Below are 26,967 nucleotides of genomic sequence, written 5' to 3'. Positions count from 1 at the left end.
AGTTCCATAACTTCATTTTGCTCTTAAAATTCAAATAAATGGGATAAAATGTAACCACAAATTTAAAAGGCCTTAAAGTACAATACTGCTTTGGTGCATTGTACCAATGATTTTCTACATGCATGAAGAATCAAATTCTATGACATTCTTCACAAAGCTGGGTAAAAGCAGAAGTTTCAAGAGTTCTATACATGTTACAGAGCTTTCCTCTCTTTGAACACTGGGGAAGAAACTGTGAGGAAGATTGACACTGAGAAACAGACTTCCTCCAAGATGTACCATGAGCAGCATAGCTCCTGACCTTGAGCTTCACTGCACAATAGTAATTTAGCCCTAAGAGAATACAATGTTGGTTGTATAATAGTATTATACTATATCCAGTGATACCAAACTTAATGCTAACAAGAAATGTATTGAAATACAAAGCTAAAAAGATATGATTGAAATATACTTTTAAAGCGACAGACACATTCCTGTAGCCTGCAAGCCACAGGGAGGTTGGGTGGGAGAAGACAATATAGGTACTACCAAGTTTATGACCACTTAAATCTTCAAGACAGGGTATTCTCTGATTTTCAATCAGAGAACTGGAAGATGGTTTCTGGGTTATTGCTGTCTGTGGGGTTTGTTGGCTGCAGTGTCTTTGTAGGTGTAGTTTTACCATGAGAATGAGAGGAAGAAGAATGTGAACTTTCACTGGAGCTGCTACGTGTCTCTGTGCTTGTACTCGTTTTTTTCATTTTCCTTCTCTTTGCAAGAGGTGCCTTGTCAACATTCTGGAGACAAAATCCTTCCCTTTTGTACTTGTTAAAGGCCTGTTTAAAAATAAAAGGTAATTCTAAGCTTTCCAAGAGGTTTAAGACATTTTATGGCTTGTAGTTTATTATGAATTTTCTATGGTAAGTTATAAGATAAACTGTAATGTCTTGAAGAATCCCTATGAATAACTTTAACTGTAACAATAACTTCACTAGCCTTTAAAAGTATTCAAGTGCCAATACATAACATTATTAATGGACACAATCTTCCTGTTTTTAATTTAGAAATATTTTTTATTAAGCCTTAAACCTATTTAGAACTACATTTTCAGGAACTACGCTTTGTTAAACTTCACAGTTTTTCTTTCAGCCCAAATTATTTTGCATTATCAGGACCTTTCCAAGTAACAATTATTTTCTTTTTCTCTTCTTGGTAATAAACATCTGTAAGTATTTTAGCATAAATCTGCTCAAATACAGTTTATTCTCTGTAGAAGGGAACATGAGAATCAAGATTTTGTATAATACAGTTTCAGTTCAAACATTTTTAATAAATATACAATGGTGGGTACGCAAGTCCATTAAAAAAAAAAGTATCCATGATTTTAAAAAAATGAACTAGGTATGTTTCAGAAATTTTACTTCAATTTTTTAAGTGTAAGGACAAAAATCCAAATAGTCACTTAAGTTAAACAGAAAGATTCTTTTTCTTTTTTTTCTAAGTTTGAAGACCTTTTAAAATATTTCTCTAAGAAACAGAATATTTACAATATCTACTTCATGAACAGCCATGTCTCAGTCCCTAAAACCCTACTAGTATAAATGTTTTCAAGAAATATATTCTTGCCTTATCATTCATGTTTTCACTCTACTTAATCACAGATGTTAGGTATTGAGGAAAAAATTGCAGCTATAAGCAATCACTGAATTATAAGGACAAATACATATTTTTAATTAGGAGAAAACATACAAAAAAATCTACATTAACGCATTACAAAATTTAGCACATGATAAAAGATTTCTCAGAACTTACATGAAAAGTGGCTTTGACATACGTATGCACTGCAGCTCCTGAAGAGCCTAAGTTATCAGGAGTCATTAGAGGGTTGGATGACAACTGGCTCCCATCCTGAAGCCATTCATTGTATCTCAGGCTGGACATTTTTATTCTTTTGTTTGGATCCACTGTTAGAAGTCCTAACAGAAATATATTGCATTCTCTTAAATTGTGAGCTATTTATTTTCTTTTAATAGAAAATGGGATTATTTTTTAAGAAAACCTCATGCATTGCTTTGGTAAGTAAATAATGACAATATTTATCTTAGGTATGCTAATATTTATCCTAGGTAAGGCTCACACCATGTTATACTATTATCCTCTCCAGGAAAATCATTAAATGCAAGAAACTGCTATTTAATTGTTTGACAATTCACATATCTTCACCTTAACTCAGAACTACCAAATTACTTCTTAAAACCTCCCTAGGATTTAGTTCAAAAGGGTAGTCTGAATGTTGAAATACCTACCTTTTTGGCAGAAAAATTACTTACAAGCCTGCATCTCAAGAAATTCAGAACTCAATCTTAGTAAAATTAGGACTAGTGCCTATCTCATGCTGAAAACATAATTCGATGCTCAAAAGCTTAGGGGGAATCAAAGCATGGCAAATGTGAATGAAGCAGCTCAGAAATACAGCAGTCTTAGTACATGCATTCAAAAATAGCCAGAGGAAAAGTGATAGTAATACATTCATTTTGTGCAAAAGCTCATCTTTTAAAACGTCATATAACTTGGTGTTTTTACAAAAGCAACCATAACATAAAAGAAGAAATCTGCTTTTAAATATGTTTTACAAGAGTGACTTCATTTTTTCTGACGCTCTCTGGCTACTTCTAACCACACACATCTTCTATCAGCATCTCACTACACTAAAAAGCACTCTGCTAGGTGTACAAGCAAGTTGTAGGACTGTTCTGATGTGTCCACCTTTACTCATAACTTGAATTAGGGGCTCAGTACATAGCTCAAGCCGTGTATACTACTCTGTCAGGTTAGGCACTGTGATGCTGATCACAGCATCCAGATATTGCATAGTTCTCTAAATTCTGAGATAAGAACATAAGGTACATTAAATATTTGTGAATACATACCTTGAATTAACTCTTTAGCCTCCTCAGAAACATTTTTCCAAGCTTCTCCTTCAAAAGAAAATTCTCCCTTTTTTATTTTCTTCATAATTTCCAGTGCACTGGTACATGTTAAACTTTTGTCTTGAGACTGAAATGGTACCTGTCCTGATAGCATTGTATACTGTCGTAAGAACAAAAGTAGTATTAACAAACACAGTATATTTATTGACAGTCCTATTACTAAATATGGAAGGCTTCTGTTTGCATCACCAGTGCTATACAATAAAACTTTCACTAGCATATCTTTCAAGGCTATAGAAAACTTAAAGTATGCAAGACTTTTTCTGGAGTCCTTGTTAGAAGGAAAGTATCAACAAAACACAATGGTATTTCTATCCAGTTTATATGTACTGAAATTTATTTTCTGTAAATCAGAAGCAGGTGGATTCATTCTCTGAAATGAAACTGTATGAAGATTATATGGATGCCTGTAAGATCTCCTAACAAGATCATCTCTTTTTAAGAACCAGATTGTACCAAGTATTTTTTCCATTCCTGAAATGTTGAATTTATTTTACTGCTTAGGAAAAAACATCTCCATCCCTAGAAAACATCAGTCTCTGGAATCTATTATTTGTGCAGCAGTATTTTCACCTCACTTGAAATATCATCTATCCAATTCAAGTCTGAAATTATGTCAAGTTCTTTGCATTTTAACAAAAAGTAAATATATAAAATGAAGTTACAATCAAAAACCTCAATCACTCACCAAAATGACCCCCAAACTCCACAGATCACAGGACTCGTCATAACCATTGTGATTCAAGAGCTCTGGGGCAGCATAATGAAGAGTAAAACATGGAGTCTTAAGAGGCTGGTTATCAGGTGGTTTTAAACGAGCAAAGCCAAAGTCAATTATTTTTATTTCTGAATTATCAGTTTCATCTGTAAACAATAAATTCTGAAAAGCAAAGACAGAATCAATACCAGCACCAGGTAGAAAATTGGTTAGAATACTTAAATAGTTATTTTTTCCTCCACCTTTATTACTGCAGAAAACTATCTAGGGAAAAGGGGAACTGAGAGACACTGGGGAGAAAAAAATGGAGAAGCAGAAATAACGGTACTCTGGGATGTAAGAAAATGTGATGTGTTTATCTGCCTCCTGAGTATCTGCAATTCAGGATAGTTCTGTCTGAGATTATTAATGAAAATGGGTATTCAGCAGAGAACAGTAAGGAAAATAATTTGGGGAACACTGACATGGAAAAAAGCAAAAGACATCAACACAAGCGGAGAATTGCCTTCTTCCTCAAACAAAAGTATATTTTCTTAAGCTTCTGCTTTCTTCTGGTATGTTCCAAATGACAGCTTTCTTGCATGTGGAACTCTTGTTTCATGTCTTGTATTGCAACTGAATAGTCTTTGGTCCTCAAGTAGTAACACACTGTAGCCATATTGCTATGGGCACAGTAACGCAAAAGAATAATTAGAAAGCGAAAGATGACAGATCAGAAAGTTCACCAATAGCTCAGTAGTTTTATTGACTGCTGTCTGGCATGGATCTCAAAGTCAGTTTAGATATGCTTTCTGGAAGAGACCTGGGACCAGTGGCATTCAAGCACTGAAGGTCACATAGCACTCCAACATTTAACCAGTGGCCTACTCCTTACGCCAAGGTAAAGAAACTTTGGTCCAGTAGTCCCTGAGAATTCCAACTTTACAGACTGGAATGTGGCATCTCGGACTTGAAGAGAGACAAGTTGTTGTCAATTTGGAAGGAGATTTCAGACAATCTGTTCTTCTTTTCCCCTGGGTATTTATTTTTGTCATGATAAAATGACAAACAAGCGAAGTTTTAAGAGAAACGGCTGAGGTCAAGATGAATTATAAAATATTTCTACTCCCCCCTTGAACTTCTGAGAGAAAAGAGAGCCTTGTTGCCTTTGCTTTTTAACCTACGGAATGCTAGAAAAAGTCACAAAATTAGAAATCCTGTAGCCCTATGCAATTTTGTAATACAAGAAGTGAATTACTAATTTCAAACTCATTAAGAAGGGGGAAATTAAAATGATTGCTAGACGGCAAGCAGATCAGTAAGGAGAACCTGAGAGTATTTATTATGGATAAAAGAGAACAGCTGCTACAAAATTTTGCATTCTGTACTGCTGTTATAGGTTAATGCACTATTAGGAAAGTCAGTTTTCTGTACTAAAATGTTGTGCAGAATGGATCTGAAGGAAGCCAAATTTAAGTAGAAATATTAATATAGCGAGGATAGGCAATTAATACCATTGTCTTTTTTAATTTGGTGCTGTTATAAAGCCAGCAAGTAAATAACTTCAGTGACATTCATTTAAAAAGACCTTCTTTCTTAAGACAAAAATGAAATTGGTTATGTACAGAAAGAAAGGCACAGTCCAAATGTTCTAAGCTAGCTTCAGACTACTTCATTTAACAGGTAAACACAACGTGTTATACAAAACCCCACAATAAATTATCTATTTTCTATCCAGTACTTTCCCTCTATTTTGCAGAGCAAATATGTGATCTAATTACTATAGCTTAGATCAGAAAAGCCTTCCATCCGGTCCATGCAATTAAAAAAGCACCTCATCCTTAGTCACATTTGACCAGCCATATTTTTTAAAATAGAATTACCACTATCACATTAGATGTCAAAGTTGAACATCAAACAAATCTGACTGAAATTGTTAGAAAGGAAACAATTTCCTAGATATTTTTTTTACAGAAAGGTGCACTAAACACATCTATATTGGTAAGCCTGCATATCCCATACCAAGTTCCTGTTGAACCTAAAATAGTAACTTTCAAAACAACAAGCAGTAAGGAGACAAGCTGGTCCGACTTCGTGGAGGCAATGCATTCTGCAAGCTGTTTGCTAACCCTTCATTACTGGGACTTCCCAGACTTCTGTTCTTGAAAATGATGTAGAATTGAAGACTGCCTAATTTATCACGCATCTGAAACTCTGCTTTACAGAATCTGGCCTTTACATTCAAGATGGTAATAAGGCTAGAACGATGAGAAGCGAGAAAGGATTTCTGGGTTTTGTCCTTTAAATAATGATCTGTTTCAAAAGCTGTTTTCTTTCCTTGATGATGTCAGCAGAAGAACATTTTCTAAGAGTCACATTTTTAATTAGCACATTAGAATTTCACAATAGCCCCTCTTCATTTGATTGTTTATTTAGTACAGTGACTCCAGTACAGAGATGTTTTCGAACATGTATTTTGGAGTAACATTGGAAAACAGTTATATATATAACAGTTATAATACCAATACCTAGCAGACTTCTTCACCTGTTGAGCTGGGATTACTATAGAAGAAATAAGTTTGTAATACACCAGAAGGTATGTTACAAAAGCATGAAACATTGGTAGGAACAGTGGATCATTTTAAACTCCAAATACAAAAGCAGCAGCTATTTCCTGAGGTATGATGACTGTAATCACCAATACAACATCCTTACTGCATGAACTAACATCAAACTATACTATTCGTGGGCTAAAGAAAACTAACACGTATCCAAGCCCACTGTTGGCAAAGGAAAAGGAGCAAATATGGGCTGCGGGAAGAAGAACAAAGCCAGTGGTCAACTTTACCACAGGAAACTGAATTGCCTGGAAGGCAAGATGTTGCTGCACAAGAAAAATACCAGAACAAGAGATTATTGAAAAATACATATTAAATGATTGTTTCTTTTGGGAAACCATTAACTCACTGAACTCAAATCACACTTTTTGATTAGTTGGCTGCATTAGTTTGTGGTTTGTTTTGCACTTGACTGAGACAGAAGACAGTATAAGGGTGCTGCAGCTACCTCCAAAAGAAACCCTACTGAGGGAATTAAGATCAAAGTAAAGGTGGAAATGTACAGGCAACGTATCCAAGCAACATAACTCTGCTCGTGAACTGTTTCATAAAATAAATACCTATTTACCACTAGTAAAAACTGTCTCCAAATAGGCAAAGAATGTCTTTGACAAAAGTTACGGTGTAAATTGCTTGAAGTTAAAAATTATTCCTAACAGTTACTTTTATTTATGAACAGCAAATTCTGTAGACATTTTTCTAAGTGATAACATTTTATAAAAAATACAGAAGTAGAAAAAACTAATAAAAGCTGCAGGAACAAAAATAACATCACATTCCAGATATTTAATAACATAGTGTCTGAACGTGTGTGTATATACACATATACACACACACACACACACACGTATACATGCAAGTCACTATACCTCAGGTTTCAGATCTCTATGGACTACTCCCACATCGTGCATATGGCTCACTGCTGAAACAAGTCTGCGCATAATATGACTGGCTTCAGTCTCACTGAAATGTTTCTTTTTCTGAATACGCTCAAGCAATTCTCCTCCCTTCAGCAATTCCATTACTAGAAATGTGTGAAGCTGAAACAATGAAGAAAAACATGGCATGTTAGAAATTTAACATTACAAACCAACGTTCATTCAGGAGCTAGATGCTATTCCAATAGGTTCTTAAAGTTTGAAGAAATAAAACTGCTGCTCACAGCAATTCATAACACCAGTAAGAGGCACCAAATTGAATCTCAGATGACATTTTCCCCATCAATCTGAGACTGAAGAATGTTGATGTCTTCCCCATGTCCACCCACACTTATTTACAAAAATGCAATGCCACCATGTAAATGGGTGAATTTGGATACGGGAGACAAAATGCCTTTCTTTTGGCTAACAAAGCTACAAAAAAAACCCCCAACTTCTGCTGTTTAAACCTGTTCTGATGTAGGGATAAATTTCTATCAATATGCATAAGGAGTTAGACATTAAATGTTACCACATGCTTCAAAAGCACCATGAAACTTTACTGTAAAATTGAAGAGTCTCTAGAATTTCTTCTGATTTCATCCCCTACAGAGTAGTAGCAAAAGCTACTCTACCATTAGAATCACAACAGACATCTTCCCAAACATTAAAGAGTATTTTTTTAATTAAAAAAGTAATGATTGTTTAGATGGTTGTTCTTTTCAAGACAATCAATAAGCAGTGACTTCCTTGATTATATGGCAACATTAGCACACCATCAACTGCAAAAGGCAGACTTCTCAGGACGGGAAAAATGAAGTTAGCATTCTCAAAAGGTAATGGATATAGGCATGGGATGGCTTCTACATTTCCTTCTCCAGAACGACAGTAACGAAAGTAATACTTGCAAGCAAAGAAAAAAAACTTCTGGGAAGAGGTCAAAGAATGAAATTAAAAGAAATAGTCAGGAACAGAAGGTGCAAAGTATTTAGATATCAAAGAACAGAAGCAGAGCTATGTGGACAGAAAGCAGCAACAGAACAAAGTGCCTCCTAGTAATTACATTACTAGTAATAGCATTACATTGCTAGTAGTGCTTGTAAGATACCCTCTCCTGCAAATTTTCTTTATGTCCTGGGAATAGCCAGCAGGAAAGTCAGGAAGGATAAACAGACTTTTTCTGCTCAAAAACTTATGGCTCACCAGAAGAGACTGCAACCCAATACTCTGTGGCTGGATTACTAATGTAGAATTTGATCAGACTGATATAAAAGCAGGTTAAAAATTGAATTTCTTTTTTTAAGACAAACCACAGAAATGTCAAACTAGAAAATTTAGACCCATTTTGGTCTTCAGAATATTGTGCATGATTAATGTGGAAGAAACCATCTGGGAACTACCAAGAGTAACTAAAAATACAATAGTTAGGCTGGTGGAGAGTAGCCTATTCAGAACAATCTGAAGAACTTTTTTTTTTTTTTTAAGATATTCCCGAGTATAGTAATTTTATTCAAAGGAAAGTGAAAAAAGTGTCCTGTTCTACACACACCTCATACTGTACATAAATGCAAAAAAATGCTTCCTTATCGTTAAAGATTAATATACAATTTTTCATGCTCTCATGCTCCACATGAGCACCCTGCTGGTCCTTGTGTAAATAGCATACTGGGGATAGACTGGGATATGTGGGGAGGCAAGAGAGCCTATGACAAAATCTAGACTAGAATCACAGAGTAGTTTAGGTTGGAAAGTACCTCTGCAGGAAAACTGGTCCAAATCCCTAGCTCAAACCAGCGCCAACCTCTAAGTTAAATTAAATTATGGCTTATTAGATGCTCTGGAGCTTGCATTACACTAGGGAGAAAGACAACTAAGGACTTTAAATAAACCCTAAATTGATCTCAATATAGTTTCAAATAGAGGCTCTACTTTCACAATTGGTAAGTTAGCAAGCTACATGGTCATCTCCATTAATTTACTGACATGCAAGAAAAAAAAAATGCGCAGTAGGTATGTATGTAATCTTCATATGCAAGATTTCCAAATTATTTTACATAAATTTTTTTTACAAATTCTGTTTTAAGATTCATGACAGCCATGAGGGAAGGTGATTATCTATTCACAGATACGGAAACTGGACCATGAATATATTGTATGACGATTAACAAAGTAGACTAAGGACAGAAACAGAATCCAGGACTCTAATTCTTTCAAATACTTTTTTGATTTGGTAGAGTAACTTCAGAATGTAGAATGTAGAACTTCTGCTTCATCTTCCATACTGACTAGACACAAGCCCTAGGAAAAAAGTTGTCTCAGCTGTATGCTTAACTCCTAAAAGTTCTTGGGAAAAGACATGGCAAAGAGTTTGGCTTGTACTGATTACAGTTTCTTCAAAATACCTGGTCATGAAAAACTTCATGTAACTTCACTACATTCGGGTGTCCTTCACAGAGTTTCAGAGCTGTTATTTCTCTCTGGGTGTTGGCTTCCATTCTGGAAAAATTGAGCATTCATTTTGTACCAATTTTACTAAGCAAATTTCACACTCAAAGTATTATACCTCTTTTTTTAATTGCTTGCATTCCAAATTTTCTTAATATTACAACCACTTAAACACAATTAAAAGCATATTCAAAGTAAGCTCAGCAAAACTCTCCACACAGTCCTGCAAGTTAGGGCACTAAAACCCACACCCAAATAAACAACGTTTTTGATGCAACTGCAACTTGCTACACCAAAAGCTGAAATGATATTATATAATAGTTTCCATTTAAAACAAACCTTTCCCTTAGTCCAGTGCAATTTGACTTCACCTCTCTTCCTACAAGTATTTGTTAGTTCACCTTTATCTTGAAGACTCAAATTATTGGCCCAATTCTATTTCATTCTTATAGGAGGTACATATGTCCAATGCCGTACGGAAATTATGAACTCCTAGTAGCACAGAGTAACATCATCTACATATGAACTGCGTTATACAAACGACCCCCTAAAGAGGCCATTGTAACACTATGAAAGAGATAAGAAGAGATTAGCTGAACAGCAAAAATCATCCCACAAATTCTCTTTCAAATACGGAAAGCTATAGCCAAAGAGTTAACATGGTGAACATTATAAAACCTATCTGAATGGGGACAGAATAGAACATTTTTATTTCCACTAAATATGGTGATTTATTTGGTGCAAATAATGCCTGATTTTTTTTTTTTTTTTCAAAAATTTTCCCTGAGAAAGGCTCATTGAGTGCTGACTTAGAGAATGGCCTCATGGATAACGCAGATAAAATCTCTCTCTCCACATGTTCTTAATTTTTGGTTGCATTCCCCACATCCCTCCCTCTCCCAAGAAATTAAAAAAACCCGATTCAAATAATCTTTCCCCCCTAAACTACTATAAGGAGAAGGTGGACCTAGGAAACAGACGAAAAAGGTTCAGCATCATGAACATCAACCTTTCTGCATGGACTTTTCTGAGTATCACCCCTCTATAAACAGTTAACCATGTCAGATTTTAAACAGAAAATACCATTAAAAACAACTTAGAATCTCTAAAACAATAACTCAAGCTATTTTACTGTTTCACTGGCTTTCAGACACATAGATAAACATCAAATAGTTGGACGGAGGCAGGTCCTGCACTACTAACAAAGTAACACCACAGAGGAACTCTTGATGCAAGCTTTCACTTCAACTACATGAAAAGGTTTGCGTCTGTGTAGGATTCGCTTTTTTAGCACCTTTGATGGGTAGGAGTGAAAGACTGACTGACTTGGAGGCAAAGAAGTTACCATAAACCTATTATACTTTTCCTTTTAGCAAGAGTTAATAAAGTGGTCCTCAGAGCAGTATTATTTACTGTTTAGAAGTTTCTTACTGACGGCTGGTTTGTGTCCAGCCATTCAGAGTGTGGGTTTACTGCTCCCTGTAAATACTGCACAAACATGCTCTGAGTCTGCTCACAGCCTACAATCCTAAAAACGAAAAATATCTCTTTCGTATACAGACCACTTCTTTACCTTCATTTAGCCTGGTCCACCAAGACGAACAAGAAAGAGCAAAAGAAACTGTAATATTATCATTTGGCAACATCATTTCTGAAAGTTTAGTTCTATGGGAAAAGTCAATACTACTTAGCTCACTGTTAGCCAGAAACAGAAAAATACATCAGCTTAAGATGAGAACACTGCTCTGCAGCTCTGCATGCACCACACAAAAAAATTTTGAATGTAGACACAAGGCAGGGATTTCTAGAGTGAAACATCCAATGTTGTGTCAACTGCATACTGTGTGTCTAAGGTCTCATTATGATAGTGAAATTCTACCTAATTAATCTTATAGGGTGAACTACTTCACCATAAAATATGTACCTAGAGTAGGATTCAGTGACCTAAGCATAGGAGAGCCTGGAAGACATCGGCCATGGAGACACCTACATAAAAGTAGTAGTCACAAGACTGATGGGAACTGGAGGACAGAGAAGACACCAACAGATGCTAAATTGGCACGACGTAGATGCCTATGCTTAAGTTACTGAATCCCATGGCTAGAGTCTAGTCATTTGAATCTCTGTAGACTCCACTAATTGTTATGAGTAGGCCTCCATTAATCATAGCACACCTCAGAAAACTGACTCAGACAACTATATTTAGGTGTCTTATTCTTGGACTTATCCTATCCAAAAAGCATGTGATGAAACACTTAAGGCTGGTGGACAGTTACTTCTAGAGTCTGGAAAAACAGAGGTACAGCCAAATGTCTTAGAGAAGAGATCACTGTGAACTATCATTCTGATAGCAGAACATCTACACTTTCTCTTCCCTATAGCATTCTGCAACGCACTGGGACATACTTACTAATGAACACTGCAAAATGAAGCTAAAAAAGATCTACCCGATCCTTAAATAATCCCTTATCTTTATTTTTCTCTGAACAGAAACTGCTAGAAGTACCTATTTTGGAAGAGGACCAGATGGTCCCCATGTACAAAGCAACTCAGCTTCTTCCATTGTGGTGTTGACATCGGGACACCCAGGAAATTAGGGGAAATTAGGGTAGAATACAACAAAGAACCAGAAAAGTACTCTTTAGGCTTCTTCTTGTGTCCTCCCCAAAAAAGAATAATGTTTTGTTTCAAAAGACTTTCAGAATCTTTTAAAGGTCATAAGGTTAGTATAAGTTTCTGTAAATTCTACAGAAAGGAAATAATATAAAGTTATTTTTCCACTTCTGAAAATGTAGTGAACATTTTTCTAATCCATGGGTGACAGTAACAAAGAAAATATTTTTATTGTGTTATAGAATATTTATACCTTTTGCTAATTATTTTTACTGCATACTCTTGGCTAGTTTTCTTGTGTAAGCACTTTCGACAAATGGAAAAGCTTCCTTCTCCCAAAGGTTTCTCTTTCAGATCCAGTTCATAATGATGATAAAATGGAGAGTCCTGTTAGGAAACTGTCTGTATTTAGTTCTGCAGAATACTTTCAGTATACACAGTCAAAAACAAAGAGTGAAGTTTTGTGAGAATTTTTAATCTACATTTAAAATTGAAAAAAAGCTCTTTTTTTGATAAAATATAATCTTAACTTCTATTTCATAAAATGAATAAAATTTATTCTAACAAACAAAGAGTAAATCTTATGTTACATTAAACATGATCACCAAATAAATCATTACTACTACAATAGCTAAAGATACAAAATATTCAGACAAACAGGATCAAAGGTGGCTGTACATACATTTATCCACAAAACTATGTTCTTCTTTGAAGACATCACAATAGTATGTGTTCTTATAAGGCTTCATACATCTATCCATGCTTTTGGGTAAATACAGCATAGAAGGAATTCTGATATAATTAAAGTAGCTTCAAAAATATCTACAATGTTTGGCTGAATAAGAACTATCAGGAGTCAAATTACTATTATACTTCAGTCTTCTGGAAAGCTAGATAATCATCTCATTTTTCAGATTAAACTACACCTTAATAGTACCACATGCAAATTAAATGCTTGGATCATTTGAGGAACCATTACAGAGAACAGATAAAATAATAATGACTATTTTGTAATCTGGAGCCTAGCTTGTGATTGCTGCTTGTAAAGTTATATGTAGTTCCAAGATAACCAAATCAACTCAGTTCTTGATATTATTATTACCTTCATCATAGCACTTCTGGCAATAGTTGTAGTTCCAGGCCGCTCATCCCCTATATAAAACTGAAGAGGATCTACTGTAGCTGCATTGCGTTTAAACAAAATAGACGGTGCAACGAAAGAATACCCCTGTGAAATTAAAACATCAGAAAAGGACATGACTTGAAATTGTTGCACACAAACTATGATACTGCATATGAAGCATCAGAAGTTTCAGAACATTTTTTTTTTTCTCTCCAAAGAAATTGGAATTTTCATAACAATACAGAAACTGTAACTATGTCTCTGATGGGGAGAAGATATCCCTCTGTTCAGTGTGAACAGGTGTCTTCCTGAGATTAGTTATATGATTCTCCACAGTAACAGATAAAACAATAATAATACAATTCTGGTAAATGATGCTGAAAATCTGGCTCAGCTTCAACTGTTTTGCAATACAATAAAGAGTCACACTTCAAAGTAGCTAGCTTCCCAGAACACCTTTAGTTTCAAGCATGAAATAGTTATGTTGTGATGTAAGCATCAAACCATTTTAAATGGCAAAACAAAATAAGCTTCATATTAATGGCTGTGCCTGGTTTGGGTATTCTAACAAGAACAACTATGACTACCACTGCAGGATGAATCAGAAAGTATTATGACACGCATAAATTGCTCAGTACAGTCAAAGTCAGTACAAATCTAGCAAGCTCCAAAATATGATGCTATATTCTTGTACACTAAGCAGCATTAAGCTGCTCAAAACCAGACAATAAAAACAACAAAGCACAAGGACAGGGGGGAGAAAAAGCAATCTGGACTACTGTTCACCTCTGCAGCTTTGGTACTGAGTTGGCTGCACATAATCTGTTTCTGCCTATTTGACATCCAGACTGTGCAGTCTGAAGGGATACAGTAGTCTAGTAACTGAAGCACTCCTACAGCACCCAGAAGACCTTCTTTCAGCTCTGCAGTTAGCTCCTACTTCCCAAAGGAATACCCCAAGTAGAGAATAATGTGGACATAGGCAAACTACACTGCTGCTGTTGAAGCTGGTACGCCAGGCTGATGGAGTCAAGATGACAAGATTCTTAACTTACGAATACTCAATAAAGGACAGCCTGACTTTGGTCCAGCAGGTAGAACACTCAGTTGGGAATGGAAGAACATGGAATCTTATGTTTGCAGTAGCACTGCTTCCACATTTCTCATTTTGCAATTGTTGAATCAAGCCCTGAGAACTAGCATTGTAAATTACATAGTTACTGGGAATTAACTTAGAAGGCAGGAAAAAGAAACAAAACAAACTAGCTATACACATGGAATTGTTCAATAAATTACTGGTTTTGTTGTGGTGTTTTTTTGGGTTTTTTTTGTTTTTCTTTTTAAATCAACGTGAGTTCTTAAAATACCTGAAATATTCTTTCTGACGTCTGAGGGGTTGCTGCAGGAGAATATGTTGGATCCATTTCTGTAAACTCTTCTGCAAAATTACTGACATCCAACTCGTCTCTGATTACTGGTTTAAATGGAGCTGGTACTTTTTTGGCAGCTAAATCGTCCCAATTCATATTCTAAACCAAACACAGGAAAGTAAGTTTGAATCAAATGAAAATTTAAAAGAAACAAATACTGGAAAGAGGTACTTGTCCAGAAACAGTCCTAAATACATTTGCTATCTTCCACAGGCAGTTGAAAAGCATTCATATTTTGCCCTACTAATTTGCTTAGATAAAGTCAAAAAGTATCATAATTATTTTTAAGTAGGCAGAATCCAGTTTTAAAAACAAAACCAAAAACAAAATCAACACAAATTTAAACAGTGGAGATAAGACAAACAGCCTTTAAATTTCTTAGGAAACAACATTTATATTTTTGTAAGCCGTGCTGCATGCATGCAGTACCTTCAACTTTTCATTGCTGATTTCTATGCTTAATTACTAATCTTAGCTTCCAGAGCCCTGAGAGCACAATGCCTTCAGATTATTACTTAAAGGCATGGCTGGAAGTAGAACATAAGCATAGATATAGTAGTTAAGAGAAAGTCACCCTGTTATTGCAAAAGAGTGGAACTGAAATGAAGTCAGGATTAAAAAGTTTTGTACAAGGAAAAAAATCCATCTTCCAAAACAATCAGTGAATAAAGAAAGTTTAACTCTACTTTGTCAAACTCTCTTTTAAAAGGAAGGAAAATGAGAAGGGATGAAAAGAAATTCAGAAGTTAAAAATCCAAGATACTGCTCATGCTGAATGTTATGATAATTACATCGAAAAATCCTGATTTTAAAGGTTTAATTTATCAAATCTTATCAATTATTAATGCACTGAAATCTGAACAGAATTAAAATTTACTAAACAAGACTAAAGAATTAATTAGGAACAGGAAAATACATAACAGGTGTTTATCCCTAATACTGAACTTTATCAATATGCAAATTTTACTAATAATGTTAGTGGCAAACTTTCCTTTAAAGAAATCAACAACACAACATAGAAATTGTTAAGATCTTTTGGTTTAAATAACATGTCTTTTGGCTGCTTCAAGTAACTGTTAGAAACAGAGTACATATTAAAAATCTACCAACCCTTCCTGTAGTACACATAAAATCCACATACATAAGAACATGGATACCCTTGCTAATTTCAGTGCCATATTATTCATGCAATTAACACACCCCTAAGCTATTATGTAATAAAACCAAGAGAACTTCTTTAGACTTAGGTTTCAAAGTCACTAACACAGACCAAGTGGTATCTGCGGAGCTTTGTTGTCTGTTTTACCTGGAAAAAGGGATGTTGTTTGATCTCATCAGCATCAGTGGGACCACAACCTAGCCTCTTCTTGGGGTCTTTCATCAAAAGATGCTGAATAATATCCTTTGACAGTGCACTCATTTCTTGTGGATAAGGTGGCTCACTTTTTAATATTCTCCTGTAAAACAAATATTTGCTAATTACTTGAAACTCTTAATTAAAGAGTTACCACGCTAAAGGTAGCATTTCACTTTCAACTTCAAAATAAAAAAAATTAAAAAAAAAAAAATTTGAGGAGATAAATTACATAACTTAATCCACAAAAGAAAAACAAACCTCATTTCATACATACTGAGGTTACTATTACTATTTAAATTAAATCTCATAGCTATAGCAGGTATCTCCACAAAGAGATCAACTTTGTTCCTAACAGCAGTCAAAAATAAAAACCAAACCAGAAACATTTCTAATATTACAAAATCATTAGAAAAGATAGAGAAAAAACACACTTGGGCCATTTGAGGTTTACTCGCATCTTATATATTGTGTACAATGCTTATACAGAATGTGTTTCATATGAAGATCTACAAAAAGGCTAGGATTATCTAGCTTAGAGAAATGGGGAGTTGAGGGATCTGGGCATAATGCTCCGTTCAAAATGATGAACAGCAAAGAGAACATGGATAGGGACCTCAGTGCCTCTTTCAACACAGGAACTAGAAGCCATTAAAGCTAGTAGAAGTTGAAAATCTTGGAAGCCTAGAGGAGAATGACATTTCAATATCTATCTTTTATATGAGTAGCCCCTACAGTCTTTATATAAAGAGGAAGTATTTGGCTCTAGGTGTTGAAACTTTGGGGGAAAAGAGGGAGAAAGGAAGTGCATACTAGATTTATGGATAAAATTAGTGGTGAAACACAACTTACAGTGACTTTTTGTTATACAGTCACAGAATGGATGAGGTTGGTAGGGACCTCTGGGGGTCATCCGGTCCAACCCCCCAGCGGAAGCATAGTCAACCTAGAGCCAGTTACCCACGACTATGTCCTGAAGCCTTCTGAGTACCTCCCAAGGAGAGACATTCCACCACCTCCCTCACCATAAAAAAGGGTTTCCTGATCTTCAGAGCAAACCTTCTGCATTTCAGTTTGTGCCCGCTACCTCTGGTCCTGTCACTGGGCACCACTGAAAGGAGCCTGGCTCCCTCTTTTCTGCACCCTCCCTTCAGGCATTTATATACATTGATGAGATCCCCCTGAGCCTTCCCTTCTCCAGGTGGAACTGTCCCAGCTCTCTCAGCCTTTCCTCATATGCTTCAGTACCTTCGTCTTCTTAGTGACCCTTTGCTGGACTCTCTCCAGTATGTCCATGTCTCTCTTGTACCAGAAAGCCCAGAAGAGGACCCACTCTCTCAACTGCTGGTATTTGGTCTAATGCAGCCCAGGATACCACTAGCATTTCTTTGCCACAAGGGCACATTATTTAACTAGGTTTCTATATAGGCATATTGTCAATGCGGTTACTTCAGGAAGCATGACACATAGGAGGAGGTATTAAGAGTGCCACCACTGAAAGATTTTTAAACTAAGAGAGACTGCAAGACTGAAATTATATGAGGTTGTGGCATCACTTAATTCTTAATTGTTATAGGTGTCTGATAGAGCTTAATTTGATCACTGCAGGACATTTCTAAAGTTTGCTTAAAGTTACTACATGACATCCTTAGAGTCAGCTATCCCATGGGAAAAATTTTATCTTGAAATATGTAACTTCTTGGATTACACCTAAAATAGATGCAAACAGATTGTTTCCTAAATATCCTGTCCTGCCAGTGTGGAAGGACAAAAAACAAGTTCAATGTGCACATATCCCAGGGTTTGTTTCTACTGACATTGTACCCAATTTCAACCAATCAAAGCAAGCTAACCTCCTGGTTTAAGTAGCACTAAAATGACTTAGGAAAATACAGCCCTTAGAACACATCAAAATAAAAAAAAAATATTTGAGTTTTAAGATGGATTGTATCTTTAAATGATGTAATGATCATCTACAGTAAGGGTCTAAATTACAGCCACTCTGCTAGCAGAAGCAACAGCAACCATAAAGCCTTGTCTTCAACTTCTGGACACTCACTTTACAGAGAAGGAGAAGAAAGCACAGTACTGCCAAATGATTTCTTAGAGATGCCAATACCAAATTTAAACATCACTAAACAAGAGGATTCTTACACTGTAGGACTGGTGAAGAAGTAAAGACTCAGCCTCTTCAGAAATCATCCAGTTTCAGAAAGGGGAAGCAGGTAAGGAAGTAAGAAAGCCTTCCTGTTGTAAGACAGAAGACAGGACATCTTGATAGCAAAATTACTTGATTTACAGGAGGGCCAACAAAATCTACAATATCTTCTTAGCTTGGAAATCAGTTCAGTTAGAGGAGTCAGAGAAAATTTATTTATTAACCTTTCTGACATGAGAATCAGAAGGTATGTAACAAAAATCTTCAAAAGAGACAAGTTCTCTTTGGGCTCTCAGAAGGGAGAAAAAAAACCCCAAAATCAAAAGTAAATATTTATTAAATGGATTTCTAAAGCAATGGGATTGAAACTCTTGGATGTTCTTAGAATCCAAAAGATAAATTCTTGAGCATTTTCCTCTTTGAAGAATGTCAGAGATCACAGATAATCAAATCAGATAAAATTTTGAAAATGTCTCTGAAAAAAAGATTCTGAATTGGGATGACTGGTACCAGAACAAATTAGTTCAATTTCTCTGTGCAGCCTCAGAAGATCAGTCTCTGTAGTAGTGATGCTGGTAAGTGCTAGCAGTAAGATTTTTGCTCATGTCTCAGGCTTCTGATGCAAATACAAACATAAGAAAAAGAGAGTGAAACAAACATAAGCAGTAGAGAGTCTTTTACACAACTCTGCACTGCAAGTTACCAGAAAATTCTTAGCTAAAAGAAGTACTTCTGCAGTAACACTATTAAGTCTATGTTAGCCAGGACTGCTGATAAATGACATAAAGTGGCTTGGTGAGCACTTCTGCCAGATCCCTCAGACCCTTGTATGGATCCCATCCATTCCCATAGATGTGTGTGTCTCAGTGGTGTAGCAGGTGGCTGACCATATCCCCCTGGGACTATGGGGGCTTCATTCTGCTCCTCATCCCTGTTTTTCAGCTCAGGGGGCGGAGTACTGCAAGAACAACTTGTCTAACTATTAAAGACTGAGGCAAAGAAGGCATTAAGTACCTTGGTCTTTTCCTCATCCTTTGTCACTGTTCCCCTCCATACAATACGAGATGGAGATTGCCCTTTGCCTTCTTTTGTTGCTAATATATTTATGGAAACATCGTTATTGTCTTTTATGGCAGTAGCCAGATTAAGTTCTAGTGGGGCTTTGGCTCTTCTTTTCCCCTTGCAAAACTTGACAACATCCTGTCCTCCTGAACTTCTTCCCAAGGCAATAAACTCTTTTTTTTCCCTGAGTTGCAGCCAGAGCTCTCTGTTCAGCCAGGCTAGTGGCCTTTCCTGCTGGCTTATCTTTCGACACATGGGGACTGCCTACTCCTGCACCTTTAAGACTTCCTTGAAGAATGTCCAGCCCTCCTGGACTCCTTTGCCTTTCAGGACTGCCTCCCAGGCGACTCTGTCAACCAGCCTTCTAAAAAGGCCAAAGTCTTCCCTCTGGAAGTCCAATGTAGCAGTTCTGCTCACCCCAATCCTTACTTCTCTGAGAATCGAAAACTATAGTTTCAAGATCTCTATGCCCAAGTCGGCCTCCCACCATCACATCACTCAGAAGTCCTTCTTTGTTCACAAACAATAGGTCCAGCAGGGCATCTTCCCTAATTGGCTCCCTCACCAGCTGCATCAGGAAATTAACTTCTACACCCTCTAAGAACCTCTTAGACTGTTTTCTCTCTGCTGTACTGTATTTTCAGCAGACATCTGGTAAGTATTATATTGAGGGATATCTCCCATTTGTTGACCTTCTTAGAGCTCACTGCAGAGAAGGTGGCATTTTGCCATACTGTACAAGCAGAGCCCATGTAAGCTGCATTTATACATGCCAGTGGCATTCATTCAGACATACTTCTGAGGTTGACAGATACTATAAAACATTCGTGATGCTCTGGACTGGTTCACAGAACCACACTACAGGAGTAGTGAAGAATGAAGCCAATTTCTTTAGAAGTTCCAGGAACTACTTACAATTTTAAAGGAATTGAAGTATGTGAAACTGTATACACAGTAATTAGGATGAAAAGAAAGCTGTCAGAAAAGACAGACCATATGGGATCAACATGTGGAAGAGCAGAAATTGGTGAAAACTAATTAAGCAGCTTGATCAAGTAAAGAGAGTCTGGCTTCAGTATTACAACACTACTGTAACAGTAACCCATAAAGCGTTCAGAGAAAGGAAGCTGCATCTGTCAAAATCCTTCCTAGGATGGCTGTGCTTCTGAAAAAAAGCTACAGCCTTTAGCATCAACCTTCCTTTCCTTTTCTGAATCACCTCCACCCCCTAGTACATTTCACGCTTACATGCTTCAATAATAGGCGGAGAACAAAGAAGGGAACCCCAGTATACACCTGCTATGCATCTTCCCAACAGTTTTGCCAATAAAAGGATTCTTGCAGAATCATGGCCAAAATACCTTCATAGCATCTAATGGATGGTCACATTTCAGCCATCCTTCATGAAGTGAAGTCTAAGCAACTATGTCAAATGAAGAGCATAGGCTATAAGCATTAGTGTGCTTCTACAGATTATCTTATAGATGCATATATGTATAAAAATGGAGAAAGATAGAGCTATTCATAACCCTAAAGGTAGAAAGATTTTTTAAGCTGCTGTACAGCAGCAATATAATACCCTCAAAACTCCATGCTTATTTTAAATCCCTGTAGGTATGTCAAGTTCCTAAAAAGTCAGCCCCCTAAAATGGGTTTGTCTTTCAAGTCAGCACTACAAATCACCCATGATCAAACTGAAAATACTGAATTTGTAATCAAACCCAGCCCTTGGCTATGCTTTTGCAGGATGGGGCCCATCCACAGCTCTGCTGCAACGAAAGTCCAGAATTCTCAAAATGAAAGGAAGATTCAGAAAGAAGGGAGAAGAAAGGAAAGAGGGTATATTAGAAAAGGAGAGATACTTGAATAGTTCTGTGATTTTTTTAAATGAAGTTTCATACTCCATAACACCAAAACTGTGAACAAAAAGAGTCTTCAGAGAGAGAGACACACAGAGACATAAGGAAGCGCAAACTTTGATTTTCCCTTAAGTTGCACTTGCCATGAAAGGGAAGTCCACAGTGTTGTCAAAAAAGGTTATGATAAAAGAACTGAACACAATCCCTCATCAGAAAGAGTGAAAAAGATACAAACCACAAAGTAACTGTTTCTGACAGAAGAACTCAACTGTCCGTTAGAGAGATATTCCAGAATAAAACTCTGTGCTCACAGTTAACAGCAGATAGCCATTGTGCTATGCAAGGGAATACAATTACCTAAAAATATCTAAAGATTACTTTCCACAGAGGTAAAATAAAAGAAAGAGCTGGATTCATTTAGAAGACAACATTTTTCTTAAAACTCAGAAAAATCAAAGGCCATGGAAGTTATGCTTTCAGGACTTGTGACTGGGTACGAAAAAATTGAATTCTTGACGTCTGCTGCAATTAGCAAGTTAAAGTATATTTAAGTTAGGGAACATAATTTGTTTAGAATAACTTTGCCATCAAGAAAGAGGCTTATACCAACTCATATCTCTGTGCCAGTGATAGTGATTTCATTACCACTGTCAACTGTAAATGTCTGACGAAGTTATCTGCAACTTGGTTTTTCATCAGTTTAGAAAGGAAATGAAATTAGAAAGATCAAAGATAGTCACAGAGAGAATCAGGAACCCATTTAATTATAGGTGCAAAATTACCTAGCATCTGCATCCCAATTCAACAGAAAAGGTTGCAAATGTCACTGAAAGAATTAACAATTAAAACAAAGGACATTAAGTGTAAATTGCAAATGTATCTTCAATGACAGAATTATCAGAGAAAAAAAAAAGGAAATAAAGATCACAGCTTCTAGGCCAGACAAGGCTTAAAGATAGGTACTGAAAATTCAGCTGTTACTTCTTGAAAAAGCTTAGTGTACTCATGCTAGCAACAACTAAAAGGGGGGGCATTTCTGAAACCCCACGAATCTAGTAATCTCTAAATTTAACTAGGTAGCATGTTGGGAAAGGTCGGTCATTTTTTTCAGGCGTGCTCTCACGCAAGTAGCTCAACAGCTTCCCAATGTGCAGAAAACTCTACACAGCCCTTTTCGATCCTTAGAAAAAGGGTTTCTTTCCATCTTTTCTGAGATGTGCTGCTGCTCCGTACTCTTCTCACCCTCTGCTTTTGCTGCAGGAGCGCCACAGCCTCCTGGTATCTCACATATACTATGCCTGCTCTACTCTACCCTCAGGGAAAGCCCCACCACTTTTCCATTGCTCCCCAAGGCACATAGCAAGCACCATTCCCCAGGAGGTTCCACATGACTCAGTGCAGCAGCCAGGACAGAGAAAACAGCAACATTCTCACATGTTAAGCCATTCTCTTAAAAGGAACATAACATTCATTACATAATAAACTGCAAACATACAAAACGTATGTCATCCAGCACAGAAACTGCTATCAATGGAAAGGATTCGGAAACCATGGATCTTTTAAGTACTGAAGTAACAGAAAACACATGAAATAATGGCTGAATAGATCACAGAATGGTTAGGATTGGAAGGGACCTTAAGGATCATCTAGTTCCAACCCCCCTGACATGGACAGGTGTACCATCCAATGCAGTCATAGCTGGGACTAATGATATTTCAGCTATTACGTAGGGGCTTATCAGTTGGAAGCTACAGAAAAGAAGGAATTAGATCTATCAGTTCACCACTGGCATGAACAAGACAACCCCACCACCACCACCTCTCCCCCAAATCCCCACCCCAAAAAAAAAAAAAAAAAGGAATATCTTTTTGTTACCCCCCCCCCCCCCCCCCCCCCCCCAAAACCCCCCCCCAAAAAAAAAAAAAAAAAGGAATATCTTTTTGTTCAGATGGTGCATTATTACTTCCTTTAAACAAGATCCTCTTGAAACATTAACAGGAATAAACCTTCTATATGTAAGAAAGAACACCACAACTTAAGAAAAGGCTTTTTCAGAAACAGGAAGACTGGGGAACATCTTTAAATAAAGGAAATTGTAAGAATTTACCTTCTGAATTTATCAAAATAAAAGCTGAAAGACTACAGGATTGCTATCTAGAAATGTGTAGCATGAACACTGACCAGAACAAAAGCATACTCAGCAACAAAAGAGTAAATTTGCTACAACTAAATTTAGATCAGAAATTAGGTTATTAGACATCAGAGGATAGATGCTGATAACCTTGCAGTTTCTCAGCTTTGAATTTAATCTTAAATTATCAGAAAGATTAAGATACTAAAAAGCACATAAGGACCTACCAAAAGACAGTCCAATCCTGCAGAATACATCTCTGAAGAGTTACCCAGTTTTGGGGAAGAGTAAGATCTGTGAAACTCGGGTCAAGATTCTTTCTAAAAAATTTGGAACTCCTTCAGAGTTCCATTTAGTAAATCTCAGGAACCAAGTAAGCAATCAGTAAAATTTCTAACCCTAAATATGTTAGAAAGAATTAATTTCAAGTTATAACTCCATCGCAGTAACCAAAAAGGTGAAGTCCTGAATTTTGTTTTAATTGATTCACCTCCCCAACTCCATTTTTTCCAGTGGCCCTCTTGAGTTTCCTGTTCTTGTAGAGACCTAGAAACCAATAAACAGATTGCAGCCTTCCAAGAAGTTGCAAAATTTGTAAGAGAAGTAAAATAAATTATTTAAATAATTGATGCATGTTTTGTTTCCCATTATAACCTTAAGTATCAAGTGACTTCAGGTGACGGTCATAACCATAGTAATATATTCCAGTAGGAGCAAGACTATTCTTAGTCTGGGGACTGGACTTAAAAGCTGATCCTGATAGCAGTAAATTATTTGTGCAATTCAAGCCCTCAGCTCTCCACTCCAAGAGAAATCCAGTAATGGGAAACGCTCATTTTTGGGGCAGATTTCAGTAATGTGTTTTGGGCAAGCTTACTGCTTTGTCTTTTAAAATGCTCCAGTGTTTTCTCATGGGCATTGAAAACAAGCCTTTAAAGTGTAAGGATTACTGAACATACCAAAGCTGATAATCGGGAAAAGTTTACATGTAAGAATGGTATAGGATATCTCATTTCCATATGTAACACATTCATTTATTCTCTGATAGGTTTCACGTTATACATTAATAAAATAAACAATAAATGTGACAAAAAGGTGGTACTAGATTACCTCCTGACAGTTTAAATCTGCAGCCTGATGGAGAGATCTAGCAAGAGCTGACAAAAATCTCACCAGCTAAATACACATTTCATTACGTATCAAGATCTTGAATGTGATAATTATATTTAGATATAATTTAATATTTCATTTGTCTTCCTTTTCAACAGTAAACATGCAACAGTGCTGAGTATCTACACAGCTGTGGTTCCACTGCAGTTTAAATGAAAGTTCTATTATTTCAAAAACCTGCTGAGGTTAATAAAACCTATATGCTTCTAGATGTCATTCTGTTAAACAAAACAGGAGCACCTAAAACGTTAGGCTTGCAGAACTTTCTTCTTGAATTTAGATTAAAACTCCCACAACACATATATTCTGGCACAAGCATCACTGTGAGCAAACATGTATATTTTACTGTTTTGAATCTTACCTAGAAATCTCTGCTTGAGAATTCTTCTCTCCATCAACTGTAAATGGTGATGCTCCAGTTAATAATTCATACATAAGAACACCAACACTCCACCAATCAACAGCCTATAGAACAATGATAATTGTATATATTATGATACATTGAAGTAAAATTGTTAACAAAAGAAGGAGCCAAACAATGCACCTGGAAAGCAATTAGCAAAGGAAGAGCCCACCTATCAATACAAAGGCAAACCTGGATACAATAAAGCATAAACAACTACAGTCCTAATTGGAGGTATTTTCTAAATTAATTTTGTTTTGAAATCTCTCCACTTAGCTTCTTCAACTAATTTCTCAAGCTGAACTCTTACCACTCACTACTGAAGTTACCCACACGCACTCCCTGCCACCAGAATTCATTTTTATTTTTACCATTGTGAAGTGATAAGAACTCTAAAGAGTACACAAAATAATGGAACAACCTAAACCTTGCTAAGAAGGAGTGGAACCTGAGCTTTTAGGAGCTCAAGAATAAAACTAAGGAACTTTCAAAACACACAGTTTCAGAGCATAGATCATGGTTAATCAGGGCACCCAAAAATGCAATGGATTTTTATCTTATATTCTCTGGTAACAGACGTTATCTTCGGCTTCCCATGTGTTAGTAATACTATTCATGTCTTTGATACATCATAACTTGCAAAATATTTCTCTCTCCTAAAAGAAAGGATGCTACTATGAATAATAAAGGAAGCAGATTAGTCATTTCAATAAAATCAATGTAACTACAGGTGTTTCAACTTCTCCATTTTACTTACAAGAAATTTGCAAATCAATGAAACAGAAGTTTTGTTTTACTTACGTTGACATTAACACATACAGGAAGATAGTTATGAAATTATGACAATGGGACCTCACACTTCAGGTCTTTTGCTTCAAGATACACAAAATTGGACATTTTATATATTCAGTCAAGAGTGTCTAGAAGAACTAACTAAAGAAGTCTCCCTACTGTCGGTAATTATTTTTACAAATACACAACAATCAGAGAGGAAAAAAAATTTTCTTGGCATGTGTTTTTCAAATAGAAAAGGAGTAACTGTAGATTCAGAAATGAAACTTTATGAAAATAAAACCTGAGATATTAGTCATTCTTTTAGACAAACAATAAAGCTATCTAGAAGAGATCAGAAATCAAAAACATTGATAAACACACAGCACACTAAAGCAACCTTATTTTGTCTTCTTTTTTAAAGATAAGATCTTTGAGTTGCTAGATATGCGGTAAGTACAAAATCCACTACAAACCTTCTAGCACTGCATCACATCACATTGCTAATGGTGAGGCAAAGAGTGTGTGGGATAAACAGCTACCATTACACACATAACTGCAAAATCACCCTTACTTATCAGCTAACATTTGGTATCAAACTGTGAAGCTATTTCTTATAGAATACTGTATGGCTGTGCACTACACCTAATGGAAGTATAAGATACAACCAATCAAAATAACAGAAAAGAGATTCCTTTTTAAATCAGCTACAGTATTGAATTGATAAGCACTTCAGAAGACAGCATCAGACTTCAAAGTGACTGATGCATTGGAGAGATGCTCAGAAGCTTGTAAGACTAAAGGAAAAAATAAAATGTAGGAAAGCTTCAATTCATAAGTTTGTAAAACTCCATTTTTAATAATGACTAGGCAAGCTGTACAGTGGAAAAAGATGCAGCTGTTATAGTGGAATACAAAGTAGGTGTGAGACAATGACAAAGTGAAAAGACAAAGCACATTCTATTTTATGCCTAAAAGAAGAATCAGGGAGGTGATCATTCTGCTGTACTTCAAACTGCCAACTCTTAGTTGAAACATTGTGCTTACTACAGTGCTCCCTACACACGCAAACTCAGGCCAAAAGGGAAGCAGAATGCATAAAGGAAAAGAAAGAATCTTCTCACAAAAAGCCTGATCGAGTCCAATTAGTCTAGAGGAAGGAGATGGATGGTGACATCACATTTTCCAGTGCTTAAAAAAGCTGTTATAAGAGGAACTATGACCAACTATATTCCATGACCCTCACA

The 26,967-nt window shown here is 36.3% G+C and overlaps 1 protein-coding gene across 1 annotated transcript; it reads right to left on the bottom strand.

Annotated features, from left to right (window-relative positions):
* On the bottom strand, positions 1-25,011 carry RPS6KA5 (ribosomal protein S6 kinase, 90kDa, polypeptide 5; the record flags this gene model as incomplete). The annotated part of the gene is made up of 11 exons (XM_010020151.1): positions 1-815; positions 1,792-1,955; positions 2,910-3,069; positions 3,658-3,849; positions 7,154-7,324; positions 9,604-9,697; positions 12,513-12,646; positions 13,362-13,487; positions 14,750-14,911; positions 16,119-16,269; positions 24,908-25,011. Coding segments are annotated over 11 exons (1,698 nt in total), but the record flags the coding sequence as incomplete, so codon positions are not given.
* Between the last annotated feature and the right edge of the window lie 1,956 nt (positions 25,012-26,967).

This window comes from Nestor notabilis, unplaced genomic scaffold, assembly GCF_000696875.1.
Source record: "Nestor notabilis isolate BGI_N333 unplaced genomic scaffold, ASM69687v1 scaffold25158, whole genome shotgun sequence".
NCBI lineage: Eukaryota > Metazoa > Chordata > Aves > Psittaciformes > Psittacidae > Nestor > Nestor notabilis.
Note: the sequence above shows the minus strand (reverse complement) of the source record. Positions and strands in the feature narration are given on the sequence as shown.